We start from the raw sequence: 25,356 nt of genomic DNA on the forward strand, positions 1-25,356 counted from the left end.
GCGTTCCCTCTTTATCTCTCTCCCTCTCTCTGCCGCTCCATCTCTCTCTCTCTCTAACCTTCCCCTCCATCACTCTCTCTCACCTCTTTCATCTTTCTCTCACTCTCCCACCATCTCTCTCTCCCTCCATCTGCTCCTCCATTTCTCCAGCGTTCCTTCTTCATCCCTCTCTCTCTGCCCCATCACCCTCACTCTCTCCTCCCCGCTCCATCTCTCTCTCTCGCACCGCCTTCACCTCTCTCCCTCCATCTCTCTTGCGTTCCTCCTTCATCTTTCTCCCTCTCTCTGCCCTCCATCTCTCTCTCTCCTCCTCCCCCCATCTCTCTCTCTCTCACCCTCCCACCATCTCTCTTTCCCTCCATCTGCCCCTCCAACTCTCTCGCATTCCCTCTTCATCTCTCTCTCTCTCCATCTCTCTCTCTCTCCTTCCCCTTCCATCTCTCTCTCTCTTCATTTCCCTCTCTCACTGTCCGACATCTCCCTCTCTCTCTCACTTTCTCACTGTCCGCCCCTGCATCTCTCACTCTTTACTCCTCCATCTCTCTCCCATCTCTCTCTTTTTCTTCATCTCCCTCTCTCACTCTCCCACCATCTCCCTCTCTCTCACTGTCTGCCCCTGCATCTCTCACTCTTTACTCCTCCATCTCTCGCTCATCTCTCTCTCTCTTCATCTCCCTCTCTCACTCTCCCACTGTCCGCCCCTGCATCTCTCACTCTTTACTCCTCCATCTTTCGCTCCCATTTCTCTCTCTCTCTCTCTCTGTCTGTCCATCTCTTCACAGTTTCTCTTGCTCACTCTCCCTCTATCCCGCAGCTCGGCGGGCATTCCCCTGACTGACCCCTGGCACGGTGGGATAGTCCGAACAGGAAGGGGTCAGGTGGAATGGGGCCTGTTTAGTTCCGGAGCCCTCGACGGTCTCAACGGGACACGGACAATTCTCAGAGGCTCAGACAGGGTCAGGGCCAAGTCTCCCCAGGTACAGTCAAAGAGTTGGAGAGCAAGGATGGCGGGGGGGGGAGGTAACCGTGGCAATGAGGCGTCAGGGCAAGGGATCGGCCATCTTGGACTGAGAGAACACCTTCCCTCAGGTGGTGGCACATGGGATGTGGGTGGAGTTCGCTATCACGTGCCTGGGCCATTGGCCAGTGGAGCTAATGTCAAGAAAAGGTAAAGGTCAGGGGTCAGTCGCACACGACACGTCATAGAAGACGCAGAAGCAATGAGCAGTTGGTATTTCCCCAGGATTGAGGTCAATTCGGGTAGGGTGGATGGCGAGAAGTGGGGGGGGGGGATATGAGGATGGAATGGAAGACTAGCATTGAGGGGGCCATTGGCGAGTTGACCACTCAACCACAGATGGGGAAGGGGCTCAGTTCCGAGGTCCGTGCATCAATGGAGTGCTTACGGAGGATGTGCAGGGAGGCTGTGGCTTCGGAGGGAGGGTCCAGTCCATTGGAGGGGACACAGGTGTAACGGCCAGAGTCCTCGGGGACAGTGTTTCTCACCAACAGGCTTCCATCTGTCAGGACAGACACCCGATCACGCAGCGTGCTGGGGAGAGAAGGTAGGTGGGGGGGATTTAGGTCAGAGAAGCTGCATCAAACAACCTGGTTTAGAGCAAGACTTATCGACACACCCGTGGGACACTGTCGGACGGTCAGTACTGAAGGAGTGCCGCACTGTCGGAGGGTCAGTACTGAGGGAGTGCCGCACTGTCGGAGGATCAGTGCTGAGGGAGTGATACACTGTGGGAGGGTCAGTACTGAGGGAGTGCCACACTGTCGGAGGGCCAGTACTGAGGGAGTGTCACACTGTCGGAGGGCCAGTACTGAGGGAGTGTCACACTGTCGGAGGGTCAGTACTGAGGGAGAGCTGCACTGTCAGGGGGTCAGTACTGTGGGAGTGACGGACTGTGGGAGGGTCAGTGCTGAGGGAGTGCCGCACTGTCGGAGGGTCAGTACTGAGGGAGTGCTGCACTGTCGGAGGGTCAGGACTGAGGGAGAGCTGCACTGTCAGGGGGTCAGTACTGAGGGAGTGCCGCACTGTCGGAGGGTCAGTGCTGAGGGAGCGACACACTGTCGGAGAGTCAGGACTGAGGGAGTGCCGCACTGTCGGAGAGTCAGGACTGAGGGAGTGCTGCACTGTCGGAGGGTCAGTACTGAGGGAGTTCCGCACTGTCGGAGGGTCGGTACTGAGGGAGTGCCGCACTGTCGGACGGTCAGTACTGAGCGAGTGACAGACTGTGGGAGGGTCAGTACTGAGGTCGCGCCGCACTGTCGGAGGGTCAGTACTGAGGGAGTGCCGCACTGTCGGAGGGTCAGTACTGAGGGAGTGCCGCACTATCGGAGGGTCAGTACTGAGGGAGCGACGCACTGTCGGAGAGTCAGGACTGAGGGAGTGCTGCACTGTCGGAGGGTCAGTACTGAGGGAGTGCCGCACTGTCGGAGAGTCAGTACTGAGGGAGAGCCGCACTGTCCGACGGTCAGTACTCATGGAGCGCCGCACTGTCGGAGAGTCAGTACTGAGGGAGTGCCGCACTGTCGGACGGTCAGTACTGAGGGAGTGACAGATTGTCGGACGGTCAGTACTGAGGGAGCGCCGCACTGTCGGAGGGTCAGTACTGAGGGAGTGCCGCACTGTCGGAGAGTCAGTACTGAGGGAGCGCCGCACTGTTGGACGGTCAGTACTGAGGGAGCGCCGCACTATCGGAGGGTCAGTACTGAGGGAGTGCCGCACTGTCGGAGGGTCAGTACTGAGGGAGTGTCACACTGTCGGACGGTCAGTACTGAGGGAGTGCCGAACTGTCAGGGGGTCAGTACTGTGGGAGTGACGGACTGTGGGAGGGTCAGTGCTGAGGGAGCGCCGCACTGTCGGAGGGTCAGTACTGAGGGAGCGACACACTGTCGGAGGGTCAGGACTGAGGGAGTGCTGCACTGTCGGAGGGTCAGTGCTGAGGGAGCGACACACTGTCGGACAGTCAGGACTGAGGGAGTGCCGCACTGTCGGAGGGTCAGTACTGAGGGAGTTCCGCACTGTGGGAGGGTCGGTACTGAGGGAGTTCCGCACTGTCGGACGGTCAGTACTGAGGGAGTGACAGACTGTGGGAGGGTCAGTACTGAGGTCGCGCCGCACTGTCGGAGGGTCAGTACTGAGGGAGTGCCGCACTATCGGAGGGTCAGTACTGAGGGTGCAACGCACTGTCGGAGGGACAGTGCTGAGGGAGCGACACACTGTCGGACAGTCAGGACTGAGGGAGTGCCGCACTGTCGGAGAGTCAGGACTGAGGGAGTTCCGCACTGTGGGAGGGTCGGTACTGAGGGAGTGCCGCACTGTCGGAGGGTCAGTACTGAGGGAGTGCCGCACTGTCGGAGGGTCAGTACTGAGGGAGTGACAGACTGTGGGAGGGTCAGTACTGAGGTCGCGCCGCACTGTCGGAGGGTCAGGACTGAGGGAGTGCTGCACTGTCGGAGGGTCAGTACTGAGGGAGCGCCGCACTGTCCGACGGTCAGTACTGAGGGAGTGCCGCACTGTCCGACGGTCAGTACTGAGGGAGTGCCGCACTGTCGGAGGGTCAGTACTGAGGGAGTGCTGCACTGTCGGAGGGTCAGTACTGAGGGAGCGCCGCACTGTCGGAGAGTCAGTACTGAGGGAGTGCCGCACTGTCGGAGAGTCAGTACTGAGGGAGTGCCGCACTGTCGGAGGGTCAGTACTGAGGGAGTGCCGCACTGTCCGACGGTCAGTACTGAGGGAGCGCCGCACTGTCGGAGGGTCAGTACTGAGGGAGTGCCGCACTGTCAGAGGGTCAGTACTGAGGGAGGGCCGCACTGTCGGAGAGTCAGTACTGAGGGAGTGCCGCACTGTCGGAGAGTCAGTACTGAGGGAGTGCCGCACTGTCGGAGGGTCAGTACTGAGGGAGTGCCGCACTGTCGGAGGGTCAATGCTAAGGGACGCCGCACTATCGGAGGGTCAGTACTGAGGGAGTGACGCACTGTTGGAGGGTCACTACTGAGGGAGCGCCGCACTGTCGGAGAGTCAATGCTAAGGGACGCCGCACTATCGGAGGGTCAGTACTGAGGGAGTGCTGCACTATTGGAGGGTCAGTACTGAGGGAGTGACGCACTGTCGTAGGGTCAGTACTGAGGGAGCGCTGCACTGTCGGAGTGTCAGTACTGAGGCAGCGCCGCACTGTCGGAGGGTCAGTACTGAGGGAGCGCTGCACTGTTGGAGGGTCAGTACTGAGGGAGCGCTGCACTGTCGGAGGGTCAGTACTGAGGGTGGGCCGCACTGTCGGAGGGTCAGTACTGAGGGAGCGCTGCACTGTCGGAGGGTCAGTACTGAGGGAGCGCCGCACTGTCGGAGGGTCAGTACTGAGGGAGCGCTGCACTGTCGGAGGGTCAGTACTGAGGGAGCGCTGCACTGTCAGAGGGTCAGTACTGAGGGAGCGCCGCACTGTCGGAGGGTCAGTACTGAGGGAGCGCCGCACTGTCGGAGGGTCAGTACTGAGGGAGCGCCGCACTGTCGGAGGGTCAGTACTGAGGGAGCGCCGCACTGTCGGAGGGTCAGTACTGAGGGAGTGCCGCACTGTCGTAGGGTCAGTACTGAGTGAGTGACGCACTGTCGGAGGGTCAGTACTGAGGGAGCGCCGCACTGTCGGAGGGTCAGTACTGAGTGAGTGCCGCACTGTCGGAGTGTCAGTACTGAGGGAGCGCTGCACTGTCGGAGGGTCAGTACTGAGGGAATGCCGCACTGTCGGAGGGTCAGTACTGAGGGAGCGCCGCACTGTCGGAGGGTCAGTACTGAGTGAGTGCCGCACTGTCAGAGTGTCAGTACTGAGGGAGCGCTGCACTGTCGGAGGGTCAGTACTGAGGGAGCGCTGCACTGTCGGAGGGTCAGTACTGAGGGAGGGCCGCACTGTCGGAGGGTCAGTACTGAGGGAGTGCTGCACTGTCGGAGGGTCAGTACTGAGGGAGCGCTGCACTGTCGGAGGGTCAGTACTGAGGGAGTGCCGCAGTGCGGGAGGGTCAGTACTGAGGGAGTGCCGCGGTGTGGGAGGGTCAGTACTGAGGGAGTGCTGCACTGTCGGAGGGTCAGTACTGAGGGAGCGCTGCACTGTCGGAGGGTCAGTACTGAGGGAGTGCCGCACTGTCGGAGGGTCAGTACTGAGGGAGTGCTGCACTGTCGGAGGGTCAGTACTGAGGGAGTGCCGCACTGTCGGAGGGTCAGTACTGAGGGAGTGCCGCACTGTCAGAGGGTCAGTACTGAGGGAGTGCCGCACTGTCAGAGGGTCAGTACTGAGGGAGTGCTGCACTGTCGGAGGGTCAGTGCTGAGGGAGTGCCACCCTGTCAGAGGGTCAGTACTGAGGGAGCGCCGCACTGTCGGAGGGTCAGTACTGAGGGAGTGCCGCACTGTCGGAGGGTCAGTGCTGAGGGAGTGCCGCACTGTCAGAGGGTCAGTACTGAGGGAGTGCTGCACTGTCGGAGGGTCAGTATTGAGGGAGCGCTGCACTGTCGGAGGGTCAGTACTGAGGGAGCGCTGCACTGTCAGAGGGTCAGTACTGAGGCAGTGCGCACTGTCGGAGGGTCAGTACTGAGGGAGTGCCGCACTGTCGGAGGGTCAGTACTGAGGGAGGGCCGCACTGTCGGAGGGTTAGTACTGAGGGAGCGCTGCACTGTGGGAGGGTCAGTACTGAGGGAGCGCTGCACTGTCGGAGGGTCAGTACTGAGGGAGTGCCGCACTGTCGGAGGGTCAGTACTGAGGGAGTGCCGCACTGTCGGAGGGTCAGTACTGAGGGAGTGCCGCACTGTCGGAGGGTCAGTACTGAGGGAGTGCCGCACTGTCGGAGGGTCGGTACTGAGGGAGTGCCGCACTGTCGGAGGGTCAGTACTGAGGGAGGGCCGCACTGTCGGAGGGTCAGTACTGAGGGAGGGCCGCACTGTCGGAGGGTCAGTACTGAGGGAGTGCCGCACTGTCGGAGGGTCAGTACTGAGGGAGGGCCGCACTGTCGGAGGGTCAGTACTGAGGGAGTGCCGCACTGTCGGAGGGTCAGTACTGAGGGAGTGCCGCACTGTCGGAGAGTGAGTACTGAGGGAGTGGGCACTGTCGGAGAGTCAATGCTAAGGGACGCCGCACTATCGGTGGGTCAGTACTGAGGGACGCTGCACTGTCGGAGGGTCAGTACTGAGGGAGCGCTGCACTGTCAGAGGGTCAGTACTGAGGGAGCGCCGCACTGTCGGAGGGTCAGTACTGAGGGAGCGCCGCACTGTCGGAGGGTCAGTACTGAGGGAGCGCCGCACTGTCGGAGGGTCAGTACTGAGGGAGCGCCGCACTGTCGGAGGGTCAGTACTGAGGGAGTGCCGCACTGTCGTAGGGTCAGTACTGAGTGAGTGACGCACTGTCGGAGGGTCAGTACTGAGGGAGCGCCGCACTGTCGGAGGGTCAGTACTGAGTGAGTGCCGCACTGTCGGAGTGTCAGTACTGAGGGAGCGCTGCACTGTCGGAGGGTCAGTACTGAGGGAATGCCGCACTGTCGGAGGGTCAGTACTGAGGGAGCGCCGCACTGTCGGAGGGTCAGTACTGAGTGAGTGCCGCACTGTCGGAGTGTCAGTACTGAGGGAGCGCTGCACTGTCGGAGGGTCAGTACTGAGGGAGCGCTGCACTGTCGGAGGGTCAGTACTGAGGGAGGGCCGCACTGTCGGAGGGTCAGTACTGAGGGAGTGCTGCACTGTCGGAGGGTCAGTACTGAGGGAGCGCTGCACTGTCGGAGGGTCAGTACTGAGGGAGTGCCGCAGTGCGGGAGGGTCAGTACTGAGGGAGTGCCGCGGTGTGGGAGGGTCAGTACTGAGGGAGTGCTGCACTGTCGGAGGGTCAGTACTGAGGGAGCGCTGCACTGTCGGAGGGTCAGTACTGAGGGAGTGCCGCACTGTCGGAGGGTCAGTACTGAGGGAGTGCTGCACTGTCGGAGGGTCAGTACTGAGGGAGTGCCGCACTGTCGGAGGGTCAGTACTGAGGAAGTGCCGCACTGTCAGAGGGTCAGTACTGAGGGAGTGCCGCACTGTCAGAGGGTCAGTACTGAGGGAGTGCTGCACTGTCGGAGGGTCAGTGCTGAGGGAGTGCCACCCTGTCAGAGGGTCAGTACTGAGGGAGCGCCGCACTGTCGGAGGGTCAGTACTGAGGGAGTGCCGCACTGTCGGAGGGTCAGTGCTGAGGGAGTGCCGCACTGTCAGAGGGTCAGTACTGAGGGAGTGCTGCACTGTCGGAGGGTCAGTATTGAGGGAGCGCTGCACTGTCGGAGGGTCAGTACTGAGGGAGCGCTGCACTGTCAGAGGGTCAGTACTGAGGCAGTGCGCACTGTCGGAGGGTCAGTACTGAGGGAGTGCCGCACTGTCGGAGGGTCAGTACTGAGGGAGTGCCGCACTGTCGGAGGGTCAGTACTGAGGGAGTGCCGCACTGTCGGAGGGTCAGTACTGTGGGAGTGCCGCACTGTCGGATGGTCAGTACTGAGGGAGTGCCGCACTGTCGGAGGGTCAGTACTGAGGGAGTGCCGCACTGTCGGATGGTCAGTACTGAGGGAGTGCCGCACTGTCGGAGGGTCAGTACTGAGGGAGTGCCGCACTGTCGGAGGGTCAGTACTGAGGGAGTGCCGCACTGTCGGATGGTCAGTACTGAGGGAGCGCTGCACTGGCTAAGTTGAAGCAGATTGGTCGAGGTCCCGGTGCCACCTTCCTGCGTTGTGCCGCCTCCCTCCCTCCCTCTCCCCCTTGCCCTGCCTACAGACCTGTCGTGATGCACATTGACGCCGTCCTTGTACCAGGAGTAGCTGAGGTTGCCTGGGTACGCCTCTGCGTGGCACGAGAAGAGGGCATCCTGGGTGTAGTTCACCGTCAGGTCACTGGGCGCCCGGACAATCACTGGAGGAGCTAACGTCATAGAGGAGAAAGGGTCAGGGGTCACTCGCACACGACGTGTGGTACCAAGAGCAGAAACAAAACCGGGAGCAGGAGGAGGCCATTCGGCCCTTCGATCCTGCCCTCCCCGTCCCACACGATCGTGGTGGACCACCCTGCTCCCCCTCTGGTCCCTTCAGTAGAGAGGAACATCCTTCTGTGAAAACACTCAACGCTCAGGCCTCGATCGCTCTCCCTGGCAGAGTATTCCACATTCTCCCCCTCTCTCCGGGGTGGAAGACATTTTTCCCCGTCCCAGTCCGAACCTGGATCCTCGACTCTGACCCTCCGGTTCTGCACTGGACCATCGGATGTATCCGACCCTGTGTTGGCCCTGTCTAGCCAGAGAGAGACATCGAGATAGAAACAGACCCTTCGGTCCATCTCGTCCATGCCGACCAGATATCCCAACCCAATCTAGTCCCACCTGCCAGCACCCGGCCCATATCCCTCCAAACCCTTCCTATTCACATACCCATCCAGATGCCTCTTAAATGCTGTAATTGTACCAGCCTCCACCACATCCTCTGGCAGCTCATTCCATACACGTACCACCCTCTGGGTGAAAAAGTTACCCCTTCGGTCTCTTTTATATCTTTCCCCTCTCACCCTAAACCTATGCCCCTCTAGTTCTGGACTCCCCCACCCCAGGGAAAAGACTTTGTCTATTTATCCTATCCATGTCCCTCATGATTTTATAAACCTCTATAAAGGTCACCCCTCAGCCTCCGACGCTCCAGGGAAAACAGCCCCAGCCTGTTCAGCCTCTCCCTGTAGCTCAAACCCTCCAACCCTGGCAACATCCTTGTAAATCTTTTCTGAATCCTTTCAGGTTTCACAATATCTTTCCGATAGGAAGGAGACCAGAATTGCACGCAATATTCCAACAGTGGCCTGACCAATGTCCTGTACAGCCGCAACATGACCTCCCAACTCCTGTACTCAATACTCTGACCAATAAAGGAAAGCATACCAAACGCCGCCTTCACTATCTGAGACAGAGAGATGTAGAGAGAGAGAGAGAGACAGACAGACAGAGGGACAGAGAGAGAGAGAGAGACAGAGGGACAGACAGAGAAAGATAGAGACAGAGAGAAAGAGAAAGAGAGAAAGATAGAGAGAGGCAGAGAGTGAGAGAGACGGGGAGAGAGAAAGAGAGAGAGGCGAGGGAGAGAGACAGACAGAGACAGAGAGAGACAGACGGACAGACAATGAGAGAGACAGTGAGAGAGAGAGAGAGACAGATAGAGACAGAGAGAGAGAAAGAGAGAGTGAGACAGATAGAGAGATGGGAAGAGAGAGAGGAGAATGAGACAGAGAGAGGGAGAGACAGACAGACAATGAGAGAGACTGTGAGAGAGATAGTGAAAGAGACAGAGAGCGAGTCAGAGAGAGACAGGCAGACAGGGAGAGACAGAGAGAGAGAGACAGAGTGAAAGAGACAGAGAGAGAGACAGAGACAGAGACACAGAGAGAGAGAGTGTCAGAGAGAGAGAGAGAGACACACACACACATACAGAGAGACAGAGTGAGACAGAGACAGACAGACAATGAGAGAGACAGTGAGTGAGACAGAGAGAGAGAGAGACAGACAGAGAGACAGAGTGACTGGGGAGAGAAAGAGAGTGACAGAGAGAGAGAGAGAGAAAGAGAGAGAGGCGTTCAGTTCTTCCCCAGCTCAGGAGCGGTCTCTCTGTTCTCTGCAGTCAAATCTCACTGCAGAGAGTCATCGTTTCTGTAGCGGTTGCTGGAAGCTGTGACTTTTAACTGAGAATGAACCGGGTATTTTATACCTCTTGCTGACCAGTAGCTGGAGCAAGATGACTGAAGCATCAAACTGGTCAGTGTTGTGAACCGGACCACCAGAACCCACCCCCTCAAAATATTTTCAGAAGGTAGTCTCGACACTAACATTTTCTTGTTTGAAACGCAAGTGGTCTGTTGCAAATGCGACGTGACTGGTCAAACAACCCGCAAAACACAATTTATTTAAACACTATAGTTAAAAGACAGCCAAAAAAAAGAGTAATTTAGAATAATTTATCTCTACTGGGAAATGTAACCAAATAATGAATGCAGTAACCATTGATTGTACCAATATAATAACATACCCCTTGGCCAAAGGACAAATCCAGTAGTCCCCAGTTGTAATCAAAGAGGGGGATAAATAACTTCCAACTTGTCAAGACTCCAGCTTCTGTCTAAACCTAAACCCAGAAACTACAAGACAAAACTAGAAATCCTGGTCTCTGAGTGCTGGCAACACCCAGCCAAGCTGCTTCTATTGTTTCATTTTTTTAAAAAGACAGTTCCAGGACATCCCAAGGTATTTACGTTACCTCAGACTGCCCACTGCCTCTCGTTCAATCTCTCTCTTAGACAATAGACAATAGACAGTAGGTGCAGGAGTAGGCCATTCTGCCCTTCGAGCCTGCACCATCGTTCAATATGATCATGGCTGATCATCCTTAATCAGTATCCTGTTCCTGCCTTATCTCCATTATCCTTGATTCCACTATACTTGAGAGATCTATCCAACTCTTTCTGAAATGAATCCAGAGACTGGGCCTCCACTGCCCTCTGGGGCAGAGCATTCCACACAGCCACCACTCTCTGGGTGAAGACGTTTCTCCTCATCTCTGTCCTAAATGGCCTACCCCGTATTTCTAAGCTGTGTCCTCTGCTTCGGGACTCACCCATCAGCGGAAACATGTTCCCTGCCTCCAGAGTGTCCCATCCTTTCATAATCTTAAAAGAAACCAGGATAAAATACACCGCTTACAACCACAGCACGGTCACAGCCAAGGGAGAAATCTATCTCAGCGACAGAACCCGCGAACAAGGACTGACCCACCTTTTCGGTTTCTGACCTTTGTCTCTCGCCTGTTTTACTCTCCAACCCCCCACCCCCCCCCCCGCCCCAGAAACGGCTGGGAAAGTTTCGGTAGGTCTGGCAGCATCTGTGGAGAGAGGTCGGAGTTAACGTTTCGGTTCCGAGGGGAAAGGTCCCCGGACCCCGAAGGTTGACTCTCAATTTCTCTCCGCAGAGCTCTTCCAGCCATTTCTGTTTCCGCACTGGATTTACATCGTCCGCAGAGCGGTGGGGAGGGTGAGGGTGGGAGTGAGGGTGAGGGGGGGTGAGGGTGAGGGGGGTGAGGGTGAGGGTGAGGGGGGTGAGGGTGAGGGTGGGAGTGAGGGTGAGGAGGGTGAGGGTGAGGGGCGTGAGGTTGAGGAGGGTGAGGGTGAGGGGGTTGAGGGTGAGGGGGTGAGGATGAGGATGGGAGTGAGGGTGAGGGGGTGAGGATGAGGGTGAGGGGGGTGAGGGTGAGGGTGAGGAGGGTGAGGGTGAGGGTGAGGAGGGTGAGGGTGAGGGGATTGAGGGTGAGGGTGAGGAGGGTGAGGCTGAGGGGTGTGAGGGTAGGGGTGAGGGTGAGGGGGGTGAGGGTGAGAAGGGTGAGGGTGAGGGGGTTGAGGGTGACGGGGTTGAGGGTGAGGGTGAGGGGGGTGAGGGGGTGAGGGTGAGGGGGTGAGGGGGTGGGAGTGAGGGGGTGAGGGGGGTGAGGGTGAGGGGGTGAGGGTGAGGGGGGTGAGGGTGAGGGGGGTGAGGGGGGTGATGGTGAGGAGAGTGAGGGTGAGGAGGGTGAGGGTGAGGGGGTTGAGGGTGAGGGTGAGGAGGGTGAGGGTGAGGAGGGTGAGGGTGAGGGGGTTGAGGGTGAGGTGAGGGTGAGGGTGAGGAGGTGAGAGTGAGGGGGTTGAGGGTGAGGGGAGTGAGGGTGAGGGGAGTGAGGGTGAGGGGAGTGAGGGTGAGGGGGGTGAGGGTGAGGAGGGTGAGGGTGAGGGTGAGGATGGTGAGGAGAGTGAGGAGGGTGAGGGGGGTTAGGGTGAGGGGGGGTGAGGGTGAGGGGGGTGAGGGTGAGGGTGAGGAGGTGAGGGTGAGGGGTTGAGGGTGAGGGGGTTGAGGGTGAGGGTGAGGGTGAGGAGGGTGAGGGTGAGGGGGTTGAGGGTGAGAGGGGTGAGGGTGAGGGTGAGGAGGGTGAGGGTGAGGAGGGTGAGGGGGTGAGGGTGAGGGGGGTGAGGGTGAGGGGGGTGAGGGTGAGGGGGGTGAGGGGGGTGAGGGTGAGGGGGGTGAGGGTGAGGAGGGTGAGGGGGGTGAGGGTGAGGGGGGTGAGGGTGAGGGGGGTGAGGGTGAGGGGGGTGAGGGTGAGGGGGGTGAGGGGGGTGAGGGTGAGGGGGGTGAGGGTGAGGAGGGTGAGGGTGAGGAGGGTGAGGGTGAGGGGGTTGAGGGTGAGGTGAGGGGGGTGAGGGTGAGGGTGAGGAGGTGAGGGTGAGGGGGTTGAGGGTGAGGTGAGGGGGGTGAGGGTGAGGGTGAGGGGGGTGAGGGTGAGGATGAGGAGGTGAGAGTGAGGGTGTTGAGGGTGAGGGTGAGGAGGGTGAGGTGAGGGGGGTGAGGGTGAGGGTGAGGAGGTGAGAGTGAGGGTGTTGAGGGTGAGGGTGAGGAGGGTGAGGGTGAGGGTGAGGGGGTTGAGGGTGAGGGTGAGGGGGGTGAGGGGGTGAGGGGGTGAGGGTGAGGAGGGTGAGGGGGTGAGGGGGGTGAGGGTGAGGGGAGTGAGGGTGAGGAGGGTGAGGGTGAGGGGGTTGAGGGTGAGGGTGAGGAGGGTGAGGGTGAGGAGGGTGAGGGTGAGGGGGTTGAGGGTGAGGTGAGGGGGGTGAGGGTGAGGAGGTGACAGTGAGGGGGTTGAGGGTGAGGGTGAGGGGGGGTGAGGGTGAGGGTGAGGGTGAGGAGGGTGAGGAGAGTGAGGAGGGTGAGGGGGGTGAGGGGGGGTGGGGGTGAGGGTGAGGGTGAGGAGGTGAGGGTGAGGGGTTGAGGGTGAGGGGCTTGAGGGTGAGGGTGAGAGGGGTGAGGAGGGTGAGGAGGGTGAGGGTGAGGTGAGGGGGTGAGGGTGAGGAGGTGAGAGTGAGGGGGTTGAGGGTGAGGGTGAGGGGAGTGAGGGTGAGGGGGGTGAGGGTGAGGGGGATGAGGGTGAGGGTGAGGAGGGTGAGGAGAGTGAGGAGGGTGAGGGGGGTGAGGGGGGTGAGGGTGAGGGTGAGGAGCTGAGGGTGAGGGGTTGAGGGTGAGGGGCTTGAGGGTGAGGGTGAGAGGGGTGAGGAGGGTGAGGAGGGTGAGGAGGGTGAGGGTGGGGGTGAGGGGGTGAGGAGGGTGAGGAGGGTGAGGAGGTTGAGGGTGAGGGTGGGGGTGAGGAGGGTGAGGAGGGTGAGGAGGGTGAGGAGGTTGAGGGTGAGGGTGAGGGGGTTGAGGGTGAGGAGGGTGAGGGTGAGGGGGTTGAGGGTAAGGGGGTTGAGGGTGAGGGTGAGGGGGTTGAGGGTGAGGAGGGTGAGGGTGAGGGGGTTGAGGGTGAGGAGGGTGAGGGTGGGGGTGAGGGGGTGAGGAGGGTGAGGAGGGTGAGGAGGGTGAGGGTGAGGGGGTTGAGGGTGAGGAGGGTGAGGGTGAGGGGGTTGAGGGTAAGGGGGTTGAGGGTGAGGGTGAGGGGGTTGAGGGTGAGGAGGGTGAGGGTGAGGGGGTGAGGAGGGTGAGGGTGAGGGTGGGGGTGTTGTGTGCCGAGGTGCCCTCACCCATGACGAGGAGTGAGCTGCTGTGAGCGATGGTGCCCTCTGCGTTCCTGGCACAGCACGTGTACACACCAGCAGCACCGCGTCCCACCGCCGGCATCACCACGCTCCCGTTCACCACCTGCAGGGGGCGACACAGAGAGGGGGTGGGGGGGGACTGAGCACAGCAAGATCCCATTCCATTCCATTCCTCCCTCCCTGTCCCCCCGTCACAGTGAGGGGGAGGAGGACTGCGAGAGCACAGCAAGATCCCATTCCTCCCCGCCCCCAGCCTCCCTTTCCCCCGTCACGGTGGGGTATGCCAACGACCGGGCGAACGCCAGACAGAGGGCAGGCCTCTCGGTGCCCGCCAGGCCCCACCCAGTCGATCAGCCGAGTCCCATTTCCTCACCCAACCCCTGGCCCCCCGTAGCCGTCCCCGAGCCGACACAACCGACTGCGCCCCAATGCCCCCCCCCCACAAGCGCCACCTCCTGCCACCCCCCACCCCACCTCACCCCACAGAGAGTCTCCCTACCCTCCCCTCCCCCCACGCCAAACCCCCCCCTGACCTGGTATTGTTGCCCAGCCGGGGGTCCCAAAGGCGAGGGGAGCGCCACCCCATCCTTGGACCAGCTGATCACGGGCTGGGGGCGACCCCAGGCTTCGCAGGTCAGGCGCGCCGGCTCTCCCAGTCGAATTTCCCACCACGGCCGGTGGGGTCAGCCTGAAGCTGGGTGGAGCTGGTGGGGGGGGTGGGGGGTGGGGGGGGGGGGTGGTGAGGGGTCAGTAGGAGGGTGGGAGAGGGGGGTTTGCACACACAACGGTTAACAGCATCTTAATAACATAGTTGGGAGGCCAGTCAGCCTGACATGCTCCTCAACAGAATCGCAACGGAGATGAATTGAGACTCAACTCAACCTTTCCCATCAGCCTCCGTTCAGTCCCCCGTTCCACACCGATCAATTACCCATCTACCTCATCCTGGAATGCCGTCTCAGAGATGCGCAGCACAGAAACAGACCCTTCGGCCCAACCCGTCCATGCTGACCCAGATATCCCAACCCAATCTGGTCCCACCTGCCAGCACCCGGCCCATATCCCTCCAAACCCTTCCTATTTGTGGATCTAAAGAAAGGGAATTCATGGAATGCTTACAGGATGGCTTTTTGGAACAGCTTGTCATGGAGCCCACAAGAGAGCAGGCTATTCTGGACCTAGTGCTTTGCAATGAACCAGACTCTATAAAAGATCTTAAAGTAAGGGAACCCTTAGGAAGTAGCGACCATAATATGATAGAGTTCAGTCTGGAGTTTGAAAGGGAGAAGGCAAAATCGGATGTAATGGTGTTACAGTTGAATAAAGGTAATTATGAGGGCATGAGAGAGGAACTGACTAAAATAGACTGGAAGCAGAGGCTAACCGGGAAGACAGTAGAGCAAAAATGGCAGGAGTTTGTAGGTATAATTGAGGACACTGTACAGAGGTTCATTCCCAAGAAAAGAAAGATTAACCGGGGAGGGATTAGACAACCTTGGCTGACAAAGGAAGTCAGGAAATGTATTAAAGAAAAAGAGAGATCCTATAAAGTGGCTAAGAACAGTGGGAAATCAGAAGATTGGGAAGGCTACAAAAACAAACAGAGGATAACAAAGAGAGAAATAAGGAAGGAGAGGATCAAATATGAAGGTAGGCTAGCCAGTAATATTAGAAATGATAGTAAAAGTTTCTTTCAGTACATAAGAAACAAACGACAGGCAAAAGTAGACATTGGGCCACTTCAAACTGATGCAGGAAGCCTAGTGATGGGAGATAAGGAAATAGCAGGAGAACTTAACAAGTACTTTGCGTCAGTTTTCACAGTGGAAGACATGAGTAATATCCCAAAAATTAAAGGGTGTCACGGGGCTGAGTTGAGTATGGTTGCCATTACAAAAGAGATAGTGCTAGAAAAGTTAAAAAGTCTTAAAATTGATAAATCTCCTGGCCCCGATGGGATACACCCTAGAGTTCTGAGAGAGGTGGCTGAGGAAATAGCAGAGGCATTGGTTGAGATCTTTCAAGAGTCACTGGAGTCAGGAAAGGTCCCGGATGATTGGAAGATGGCTGTTGTAACCCCCTTGTTCAAGAAAGGATCAAAGCAAAAGGATGGAAAATTATAGGCCAATCAGCTTAACCTCGGTTGTTGGTAAAACTCTAGAATCCATCATTAAGGATGAGGTTTCTAAATTCTTGGAAGAGCAGAGTCTGATTAGAACAAGTCAACATGGATTTAGTAAAGGGAGGTCATGCCTGACAAACCTGTTGGAATTTTTTGAAGAGGTAACAAGTAGGTTAGACCAGGGAAACCCAGTGGATGTGGTCTATCTAGACTTTCAAAAGGCCTTTGATAAGGTGCCACACGGGAGGCTGCTGAGCAAGGTGAGGGCCCATGGTGTTTGAGGTGAGCTGCTGGGATGGATTGAGGATTGGCTGTCTAACAGAAGGCAGAGAGTTGGGATAAAAGGTTCTTTTTCAGAATGGCAGCCGGTGACGACCGGTGTCCCGCAGGGTTCGGTGCTGGGGCCACAGCTGTTCGCATTATATATTAATGATTTGGATGAGGGAACCGGGGGCATTCTAGCGAAGTTTGCCGATGATACGAAGTTAGGTGGACAGGCAGGTAGTACTGAGGAAGTGGGGAGGCTACAGAAGGATCTAGACAGGTTGGGAGAGTGGTCCAGGAAATGGCTGATGGAATTTAACGTGAGCAAGTGCGAGGTCTTGCACTTTGGCAAAAAGAATAAAAGCATAGACTACTTTCGAAATGGTGAGAAAATTAATAAAGCCAAAGCACAAAGGGATCTGGGAGTGCTAGTCCAGGATTCTCTAAAGGTAAACATGCAGGTTGAGTCCGTGATTAAGAAAGCGAATGCAATGTTGTCTCTTATCTCAAGAGGGTTGGAATATAAAAGCAGAGATGTACTTTATAAAGCTCTGGTTAGGCCCCATTTGGAGTACTGTGTCCAGTTTTGGTCCCCACACCTCAGGAAGGACATACTGGCACTGGAACGTGTCCAGCGGAGATTCACACGGATGATCCCTGGAATGACAGGTCTAACATATGAGGAACGGCTGAGGATACTGGGATTGTATTCGTTGGAGTTTAGAAGATTAAGGGGAGACTTAATAGAGACGTACAAAATAATACATGGCTTGGAAAAGGTGGATGCTAGGAAATTGTTTCAGTTAGACGAGGAGACAGCCTTAGAATTAGAGGGGGTCATTTCAGAACAGAAATGCGGAGACATTTCTTCAGCCAGAGAGTGGTGGGCCTGTGGAATTCATTGCCACGGAGTGCAGTGGAAGCCGGGACGCTAAATGTCTTCAAGGCCGAGATTGATAGATTCTTGTTGTCTAGAGGAATTAAGGGCTACGGGCAGAACGCTGGTAAGTGGAGCTGAAATGCGCATCAGCCATGATTGAATGGCGGAGTGGACTCGATGGGCCGAATGGCCTTACTTCCACTCCTATGTCTTATGGTCTTATGGTCTATTCAGATACCCATCTAGATGCCTCTTAAATACTGCAATTGTACCAGCCCCCACCACACCCTCTGGCAGCTCATTCCATACACGTACCACCCTCTGGGTGAAAAAGTTACCCCTTAGGTCCCTTTTATATCTTTCCCCTCTCACCCTAAACCTATGCCCCTCTAGTTCTGGACTCCCCCACCCCAGGGGAAAAGACTTTGCCTATTTACCCTGTCCATACCCCTCATGATTTTATAAACCTCTATAAGGTCAGCCCTGAGCCTCTGACGCTCCAGGGAAAACAGCCCCAGCCTGTTCAGCCTCTCCCTGTAGCTCAAACCCTCCATCCCTGGCAACATCCTTGTAAATCTTTTCTGAACCCTTTCAAGTTTCCCAACATGCTGCCCGTAGCGGTGTAGATGCGATGGCCCAGAACTCAATCCACTCGGGCAACACAATTCCACAGGCCGTCACGCTCCAACAGAAAATATATCCCTCCCTTCCCGATCGCGGGTCTGTCTCTGAGTGCTCTCAGAGTTGTGTACGTTCTAACGGGATCCCTTTCACTCCAATGGATTCAATCCATTTACATACAATGGCGCAGCCGGGCCAGGACTCAGCTGACTGACTGACAGTGCCAATCACGGACACATCCTCTCTTGAATGGAGCAATCAAAACTGGACCCAGTCCTCCAGATGTACCAGCAGGATCACACACTCCCAACAGCACGGGTGCAGTCCAGAGTCCCTCTGAAGAGCATCCCAGTCAGACTTACACAATCCCAGTAACTCTGCGTTTGCCAATGCCAATCCACCCTAACCCGCACATCCCTGAACACTATGGGTAATTTAGCATGGCCAATCCACCCTAACCCGCACATCCCTGAGCACTATGGGTAATTTAGCATGGCCAATCCACCCTAACCTGCACATCCCTGAACACTATGGGTAATTTAGCATGGCCAGTTCACCCTAACCTACACATCCCTGAACACTATGGGTAATTTAGCACGGCCAATCCACCCTAACCCACACATGACTGAACACTATGGGGTAATTTAGCATGGCCAATTCACCCGAACCTACACATCCCTGAACACTATGGGTTATTTAGCATGGCCAATCCACCCTAACCTGCACACCGCTGAACACTATGGGTAATTTTGCATGGCCAATCCACCCTAATCCACACATCCCTGAACACTATGGGTAATTTAGCATGGCCAATCCACCCTAACCCACACATCCCTGAACACTATGGGTAATTTAGCATGGCCAATCCACCCTAACCTGCACATCGCTGAACACTATGGGTAATTTAGCATGGCCAATCCACCCTAACCCACACATCCCTGAACACTATGGGGTAATTTAGCATGGCCAATCCACCCTAACCTACACATCCCTGAGCACTATGGGTAATTTAGCATGGCCAATCCACCCTAACCTGCACATCACTGAACACTATGGGTAATTTAGCATGGCCAATCCACCCTAACCTACACATCCCTGAACACTATGGGGTAATTTAGCATGGCCATTCCACCCTAACCTGTACATCCCTGAACACTATGGGGTAATTTAGCATGGCCAATCCACACTAACCTGTACATCCCTGAACACTATGGGGTAATTTAGTATGGCCAATCCACCCTAACCTACACATCCCTGGGCACTATGGGTAATTTAGTATGGCCAATCGACCCTAACCTACACATCCCTGAACACTATGGGGTAATTTAGCATGGCCAATCCACCCTAACCTGCACATCCCTGAACACTATGGGGTAATTTAGCATGGCCAATCCACCATAACCTACACATCCCTGAACACTATGGGTAATTTAGCATGGCCAATCCACCCTAACCTGCACATCCCTGAACACTATGGGTAATTTAGCATGGCCAATCCACCCTAACCTGCACATCCCTGTACACTATGGGTAATTTAGCATGGCCAATCCACCCTAACCTGCACATGCCTGAACACTATGGGTAATTTAGCATGGCCAATCCACCCTAACCTGCACATCCCTGAACACTATGGGGTAATTTAGCATGGCCAATCCACCCTAACCTGCACATCCCTGAACACTATGGGGTAATTTAGCATGGCCAATCCACCCTAACCTGCACATGCCTGAACACTATGGGGTAATTTAGCATGGCCAATCCACCCTAACCCACACATCCCTGAACACTATGGGTAATTTACCATGGCCAATCCACCCTAACCCACACATCCCTGAACACTATGGGAAATTTAGCATGGCCAATCCACCCTAACCCACACATCCCTGAACACTATGGGTAATTTAGCATGGCCAATCCTCCCTAACCTACACATCCCTGAACACTATGGGGTAATTTAGCATGGCTAATCCACCCAAACCTGCACATCCCTGAACACTATGGGTAATTTAGCATGGCTAATCCACCCAAACCTGCACATCACTGAACACTATGGGTAATTTAGCATGGCCAATCCACCCTAACCTGCACATCCCTGAACACTATGGGTAATTTAGCATGGCCAATCCTCCCTAACCTACACATCCCTGAACACTATGGGGTAATTTAGCATGGCTAATCCACCCAAACCTGCACATCCCTGAACACTATGGGTAATTTAGCATGGCCAATCCACCCTAACCCACACATCCCTGAACACTATGTGGTAATTTAGCATGGCCAACCCACCCTAACCTGCACATCCGTGAACACTATGGGGTAATTTAGCATGGCCAACCCACCCTAACCTGCACATCCCTGAACACTATGGGTAATTTAGCATGGCCAATCTACCCTAACCTGCACATCCCTGAACTCTATGGGTAATTTAGCATGGCCAATCCACCCTAACCTGCACATCCCTGAACACTATGGGGTAATTTAGCATGGCCAGTCTACCCTAACTTACACATCCCTGAACACTATGGGTAATTTAGCATGGCCAATCCACCCTAACCTGCACATCCCTGAACACTGGGGTAATTTAGCATGGCCAATCCACCCTAACCTACACATCCCTGAACACTATGGGGTAATTTAGCATGGCCAATCCACCCTAACCTACACATCCCTGAACACTATGGGGTAATTTAGCATGGCCAATCCACCCTAACCTACACATCCCTGAACACTATGGGGTAATTTAGCATGGCCAATCCACCCTAACCTGCACATCCCTGAACACTGGGGTAATTTAGCATGGCCAATCCACCCTAACCTACACATCCCTGAACACTATGGGGTAATTTAGCATGGCCAACCCACCCTAACCCACACATGTCTGAACACTATGGGTAATTTAACATGGCCAATCCACCCTAACCTGCACATCCCTGAACACTGGGGTAATTTAGCATGGCCAATCCACCCTAACCTACACATCCCTGAACACTATGGGGTAATTTAGCATGGCCAACCCACCCTAACCTGCACATCCCTGAACACTATGGGGTAATTTAGCATGGCCAATCCACCCTAACCTACACATCCCTGAACACTATGGGGTAATTTAGCATGGCCAATCCACCCTAACCTGCACATCCCTGAACTCTATGGGGTAATTTAGCATGGCCAATCCACCCTAACCTACACATCCCTGAACACTATGGGGTAATTTAGCACGGCCAATCCACCCTCACCTACACATCCCTGAACTCTATGGGGTAATTTAGCATGGCCAATCCACCCAAACCTGCACATCCCTGAACACTATGGGTAATTTAGCATGGCCAATCCATCCTAACCTACACATCCCTGAACACTATGGGGTAATTTAGCATGGTCAATCCACCCTAACCTGCACATCCCTGAACACTATGGGTAATTTAGCATGGCCAATCCACCCTAACCTGCATATCCCTGAACACTATGGGGTAATTTAGCATGGCCACTCTACCCTAACCTGCACATCCCTGAGCATTATGGGTAATTTAGCATGGCCAATTCACCCTAACCTACACATCTTTGGACTGTGGGAGGAAACCCACGCAGACACGGGGAGAATGTGTAAACTCCACACAGACAGTCGCCTGAGGCAGGAAGGAACCTGGGTCCCTGGCGCTTGGAGGTCGCAGTACTAACCACTGAGCTACCATGCCGCCCAGGAGTATGCAGTAGGTCAGGAACACTTTTTCAGTCAGTTATGATATGGGGATCACCACACTGCAAGAGGGAGCTTTACTCTGTATCTAACCCCGTGCTGTCCCTGTCCTGGGAGTGTTTGATGGTGGACAGTGTAGAGGGAGCTTTACTCTGTATCAAACCCCGTGCTGTCCCTGTCCTGGGAGTGTTTGATGGGGGACAGTGTAGAGGGAGCTTTACTCTGTATCAAACCCCGTGCTGTCCCTGTCCTGGGAGTGTTTGATGGGGACAGTGTAGCGGGAGCTTTACTCTGTATCTAACCCCGTGCTGGCCATGTCCTGGGAGTGTTTGATGGGGGACAGTGTAGAGGGAGCTTTACTCTGTATCTAACCCCGTGCTGGCCATGTCCTGGGGGTGTTTGATGGTGGACAGTGTAGAGGGAGCTTTACTCTGTATCTAACCCCGTGCTGTCCCTGTCCTGGGAGTGTTTGATGGGGGACAGTGTAGAGGGAGCTTTACTCTGTATCTAACCCCGTGCTGTTCCTGTCCTAGGAGGGTTTGATGGGGACAGTGTAGAGGGAGCTTTACTCTGTATCTAACCCCATGCTGTCCCTGTCCTGGGATTCTTTCATGGGGTACAGTGTAGAGGGAGCTTTACTCTGTATCTAACCCCGTGCTGTCCCTGTCCTGGGAGTGTTTGATGGGGGACAGTGTAGAGAGAGCTTTACTCTGTATCTAACCCCGTGCTGTCCCTATCCTGGGAGTGTTTGATGGGGGACAGTGTAGATGGAGCTTTACTCTGTATCTAACCCCGTGCTGTCCCTGTCCTGGGAGTGTTTGATGGGGGACAGTGTAGAGGGAGCTTTACTCTGTATCTAACCCCGTGCTGTCCCTGTCCTGGGAGTGTTTGATGGGGGACAGTGTAGAGGGAGCTTTACTCTGTATCTAACCCCGTGCTGTCCCTGTCCTGGGAGTGTTTGATGGGGACAGTGTAGATGGAGCTTTACTCTGTATCTAACCCCGTGCTGTCCCTGTCCCTGGGAGTGTTTGATGGGGGACAGTGTAGAGGGAGCTTTACTCTGTATCTAACCCCGTGCTGTCCCTGTCCTGGGAGTGTTTGATGGGGGACAGTGTAGAGGGAGCTTTACTCTGTATCTAACCCCGTGCTGTCCCTGTCCTGGGAGTGTTTGATGGGGGACAGTGTAGAGGGAGCTTTACTCTGTATCTAACCCCGCACTGTCCCTGTCCTGGGAGTGTTTGATGGGGGATAGTGTAGAGAGAGCTTTACTCTGTATCTAACCCCGTGCTGTCCCTGTCCTGGGAGTGTTTGATGGGGACAGTGTAGAGGGAGCTTTACTCTGTATCTAACCCCGTGCTGTCCCTGTCCTGGGAGTGTTTGATGGGGGACAGTGTAGAGGGAGCTTTACTCTGTATCTAACCCTGTGCTGTCCCTGTTCTGGGAGTGTTTGATGGGGGGACAGTGTAGTGGGAGCTTTACTCTGTATCTAACCCCGTGCTGTTCCTGTCCTGGGAGGGTTTGATGGGGACAGTGTAGAGGAAGCTTTACTCTGTATCTAACCCCGTGCTGTCCCTGTCCTGGGAGTGTTTGATGGGGGGATAGTGTAGAGGGAGCTTTACTGAGTATCTGACAGTTTTAAGGGATACTCACTGCTGACCGAGAGATAGATCCATGTGCCGTTCTGGGAATCATAGGGATGTGTGAGGAACAGGATCCGACAGCGATACCACCCTTCATCCTGGGTGCGTAGGCGCTCCATGCGCAGCGATGCCCCGTCCACTAGACTCAGACGACCTGTCAGGATACAGAGGCGCACAGGTCAAAGGGTCATGGATCGAGGGCTGACCGTGTCCTTTCCTCCATAATGGGCTATCAGTTCTGTCACTCTCAGGGATGGACCAGCTCCACACACACAGGGTCACTTGTCAGCAGGAGGCCTGTTTAAAGTGACAATCTCTTTCTCTCTCTTTCTGTCTCTGTCTCTCTCTCTCTCTCTCTGTCGGTGACCCTGTTTAAACAGGGAGTCTCTCTCTCTGTCTCTCTCTTTCTCACTCTTTCTGTCCCTCCATCAGGGACCCTGTTTAAAGAGGGAGTCTGTCTCTCTCTCTCTTTCTGTCTCTGTCTCTCTCTCTCTCTGTCAGAGATCCTGTTTAAACAGGGAGTCTGTCTCTCTCTCTCTCTCTCTCTTTCTGTCTCTGTCTCTCTCTTTCTTTCTTGCTCTCTCTCCGTCAGGGACCCTGTTTAAAGAGGGATTCTCTCTCTCTCTCTCTCTGTCAGGGCCCCTGTTTAAAGAGGGAGTCTCTCTCTCTCTCTCTCTCACTGTCAGGGACCCTGTTTAAAGAGGGATTCTCTCTCTCTCTCTGTCAGGGACCCTGTTTAAATAGAGAGTCTCTCTCTCTCACACACAATCTGTCAGGGACCCTGTTTAAATAGAGAGTCTCTCTCTTTCTCTCTCTCTCACACACGCACACACACACACTCTGTCAGAGACCCTGTTTAAATAGAGAGTCTCTCTCTCTCTCACACACACACTCTGTCAGAGACCCTGTTTAAATAGAGTCTCTCTCTCTATCTCTCTCTCACACACACACTCTGTCAGAGACCCTGTTTAAATAGAGAGTCTCTCTCTCTCTCTCTCTCACACACACACACTCTGTCAGAGACCCTGTTTAAATAGAGAGTCTCTCTATCTCTCTCACACACACACTCTGTCAGAGACCCTGTTTAAATAGAGTCTCTCTCTCTATCTCTGTCTCTCACACACATTCTGTCAGAGACCCTGTTTAAATAGAGAGTCTCTCTCTCTCTCTCTCTCTCTGTCAGGGACCCTGTTTAAAGAGGGAGTCTCTCTCTCTCTCTCACTGTCAGGGACCCTGTTTAAAGAGGGAGTCTCTCTCTCTCTCTCTCTCTCTGTCAGGGACCCTGTTTAAAGAGGGAGTCTCTCTCTCTCTCTCTCTCACTGTCAGGGACCCTGTTTAAAGAGGGATTCTCTCCCTCTCTCTGTCAGGGACCCTGTTTAAATACAGAGTCTCTCTCTCTCACACACAATCTGTCAGGGACCCTGTTTAAATAGAGAGTCTCTCTCTTTCTCTCTCTCTCACACACACACACACACACACACTCTGTCAGAGACCCTGTTTAAATAGAGAGTCTCTCTCTCTCTCTCACACACACTCTGTCAGAGACCCTGTTTAAATAGTGTCTCTATCTCTCTCACACACACACTCTATCAGAGACCCTGTTTAAATAGTCTCTCTCTCTATCTCTCTCACACACACACTCTGTCAGAGACCCTGTTTAAATAGAGAGTCTCTCTCTCTCTCTCTCTCTGTCAGGGACCCTGTTTAAAGAGGGAGTCTCTCTCTCTCTCTCTCTCTGTCAGGGACCCTGTTTAAAGAGGGAGTCTCTCTCTCTCTCTCTCTTTCTGTCTCTGTCTCTCTCTTTCTTTCTTGCTCTCTCTCCGTCAGGGACCCTGTTTAAAGAGGGATTCTCTCTCTCTCTCTCTCTCTGTCAGGGCCCCTGTTTAAAGAGGGAGTCTCTCTCTCTCTCACTGTCAGGGACCCTGTTTAAAGAGGGATTCTCTCTCTCTCTCTGTCAGGGACCCTGTTTAAATAGAGAGTCTCTCTCTCTCACACACAATCTGTCAGGGACCCTGTTTAAATAGAGAGTCTCTCTCTTTCTCTCTCTCTCACACACGCACACACACACACTCTGTCAGAGACCCTGTTTAAATAGAGAGTCTCTCTCTCTCTCACACACACACTCTGTCAGAGACCCTGTTTAAATAGAGTCTCTCTCTCTATCTCTCTCTCACACACACACTCTGTCAGAGACCCTGTTTAAATAGAGAGTCTCTCTCTCTCTCTCTCTCACACACACTCTGTCAGAGACCCTGTTTAAATAGAGAGTCTCTCTATCTCTCTCACACACACACTCTGTCAGAGACCCTGTTTAAATAGAGTCTCTCTCTCTATCTCTGTCTCTCACACACACTCTGTCAGAGACCCTGTTTAAATAGAGAGTCTCTCTCTCTCTCTCTGTCAGGGACCCTGTTTAAAGAGGGAGTCTCTCTCTCTCTCTCTCTCTGTCAGGGACCCTGTTTAAAGAGGGAGTCTCTCTCTCTCTCTCTCTCTTTCTGTCTCTGTCTCTCTCTTTCTTTCTTGCTCTCTCTCCGTCAGGGACCCTGTTTAAAGAGGGATTCT

At 55.0% G+C, this 25,356-nt stretch overlaps 1 protein-coding gene across 1 annotated transcript in view; it reads right to left on the bottom strand.

The window, feature by feature from the left end:
- Positions 1–25,356, bottom strand: part of LOC122546066 (protein turtle homolog A-like) — a 216,874-nt gene that overhangs the window by 125,966 nt on the left and 65,552 nt on the right. Inside the window, 6 exon segments of the mRNA XM_087981612.1 lie at positions 1,407–1,552; positions 7,777–7,918; positions 13,556–13,673; positions 14,104–14,235; positions 14,237–14,274; positions 22,805–22,948. Coding sequence (XP_087837738.1) covers positions 1,407–1,552; positions 7,777–7,918; positions 13,556–13,673; positions 14,104–14,235; positions 14,237–14,274; positions 22,805–22,948 — 720 coding nt within the window.

The sequence above is a fragment of the Chiloscyllium plagiosum genome, unplaced genomic scaffold (genome assembly GCF_037043375.1).
Source record: "Chiloscyllium plagiosum isolate Xiang-an unplaced genomic scaffold, Cpla_swu_hap1 HiC_scaffold_40, whole genome shotgun sequence".
In the NCBI taxonomy this organism is placed as follows: Eukaryota; Metazoa; Chordata; class Chondrichthyes; order Orectolobiformes; family Hemiscylliidae; genus Chiloscyllium; species Chiloscyllium plagiosum.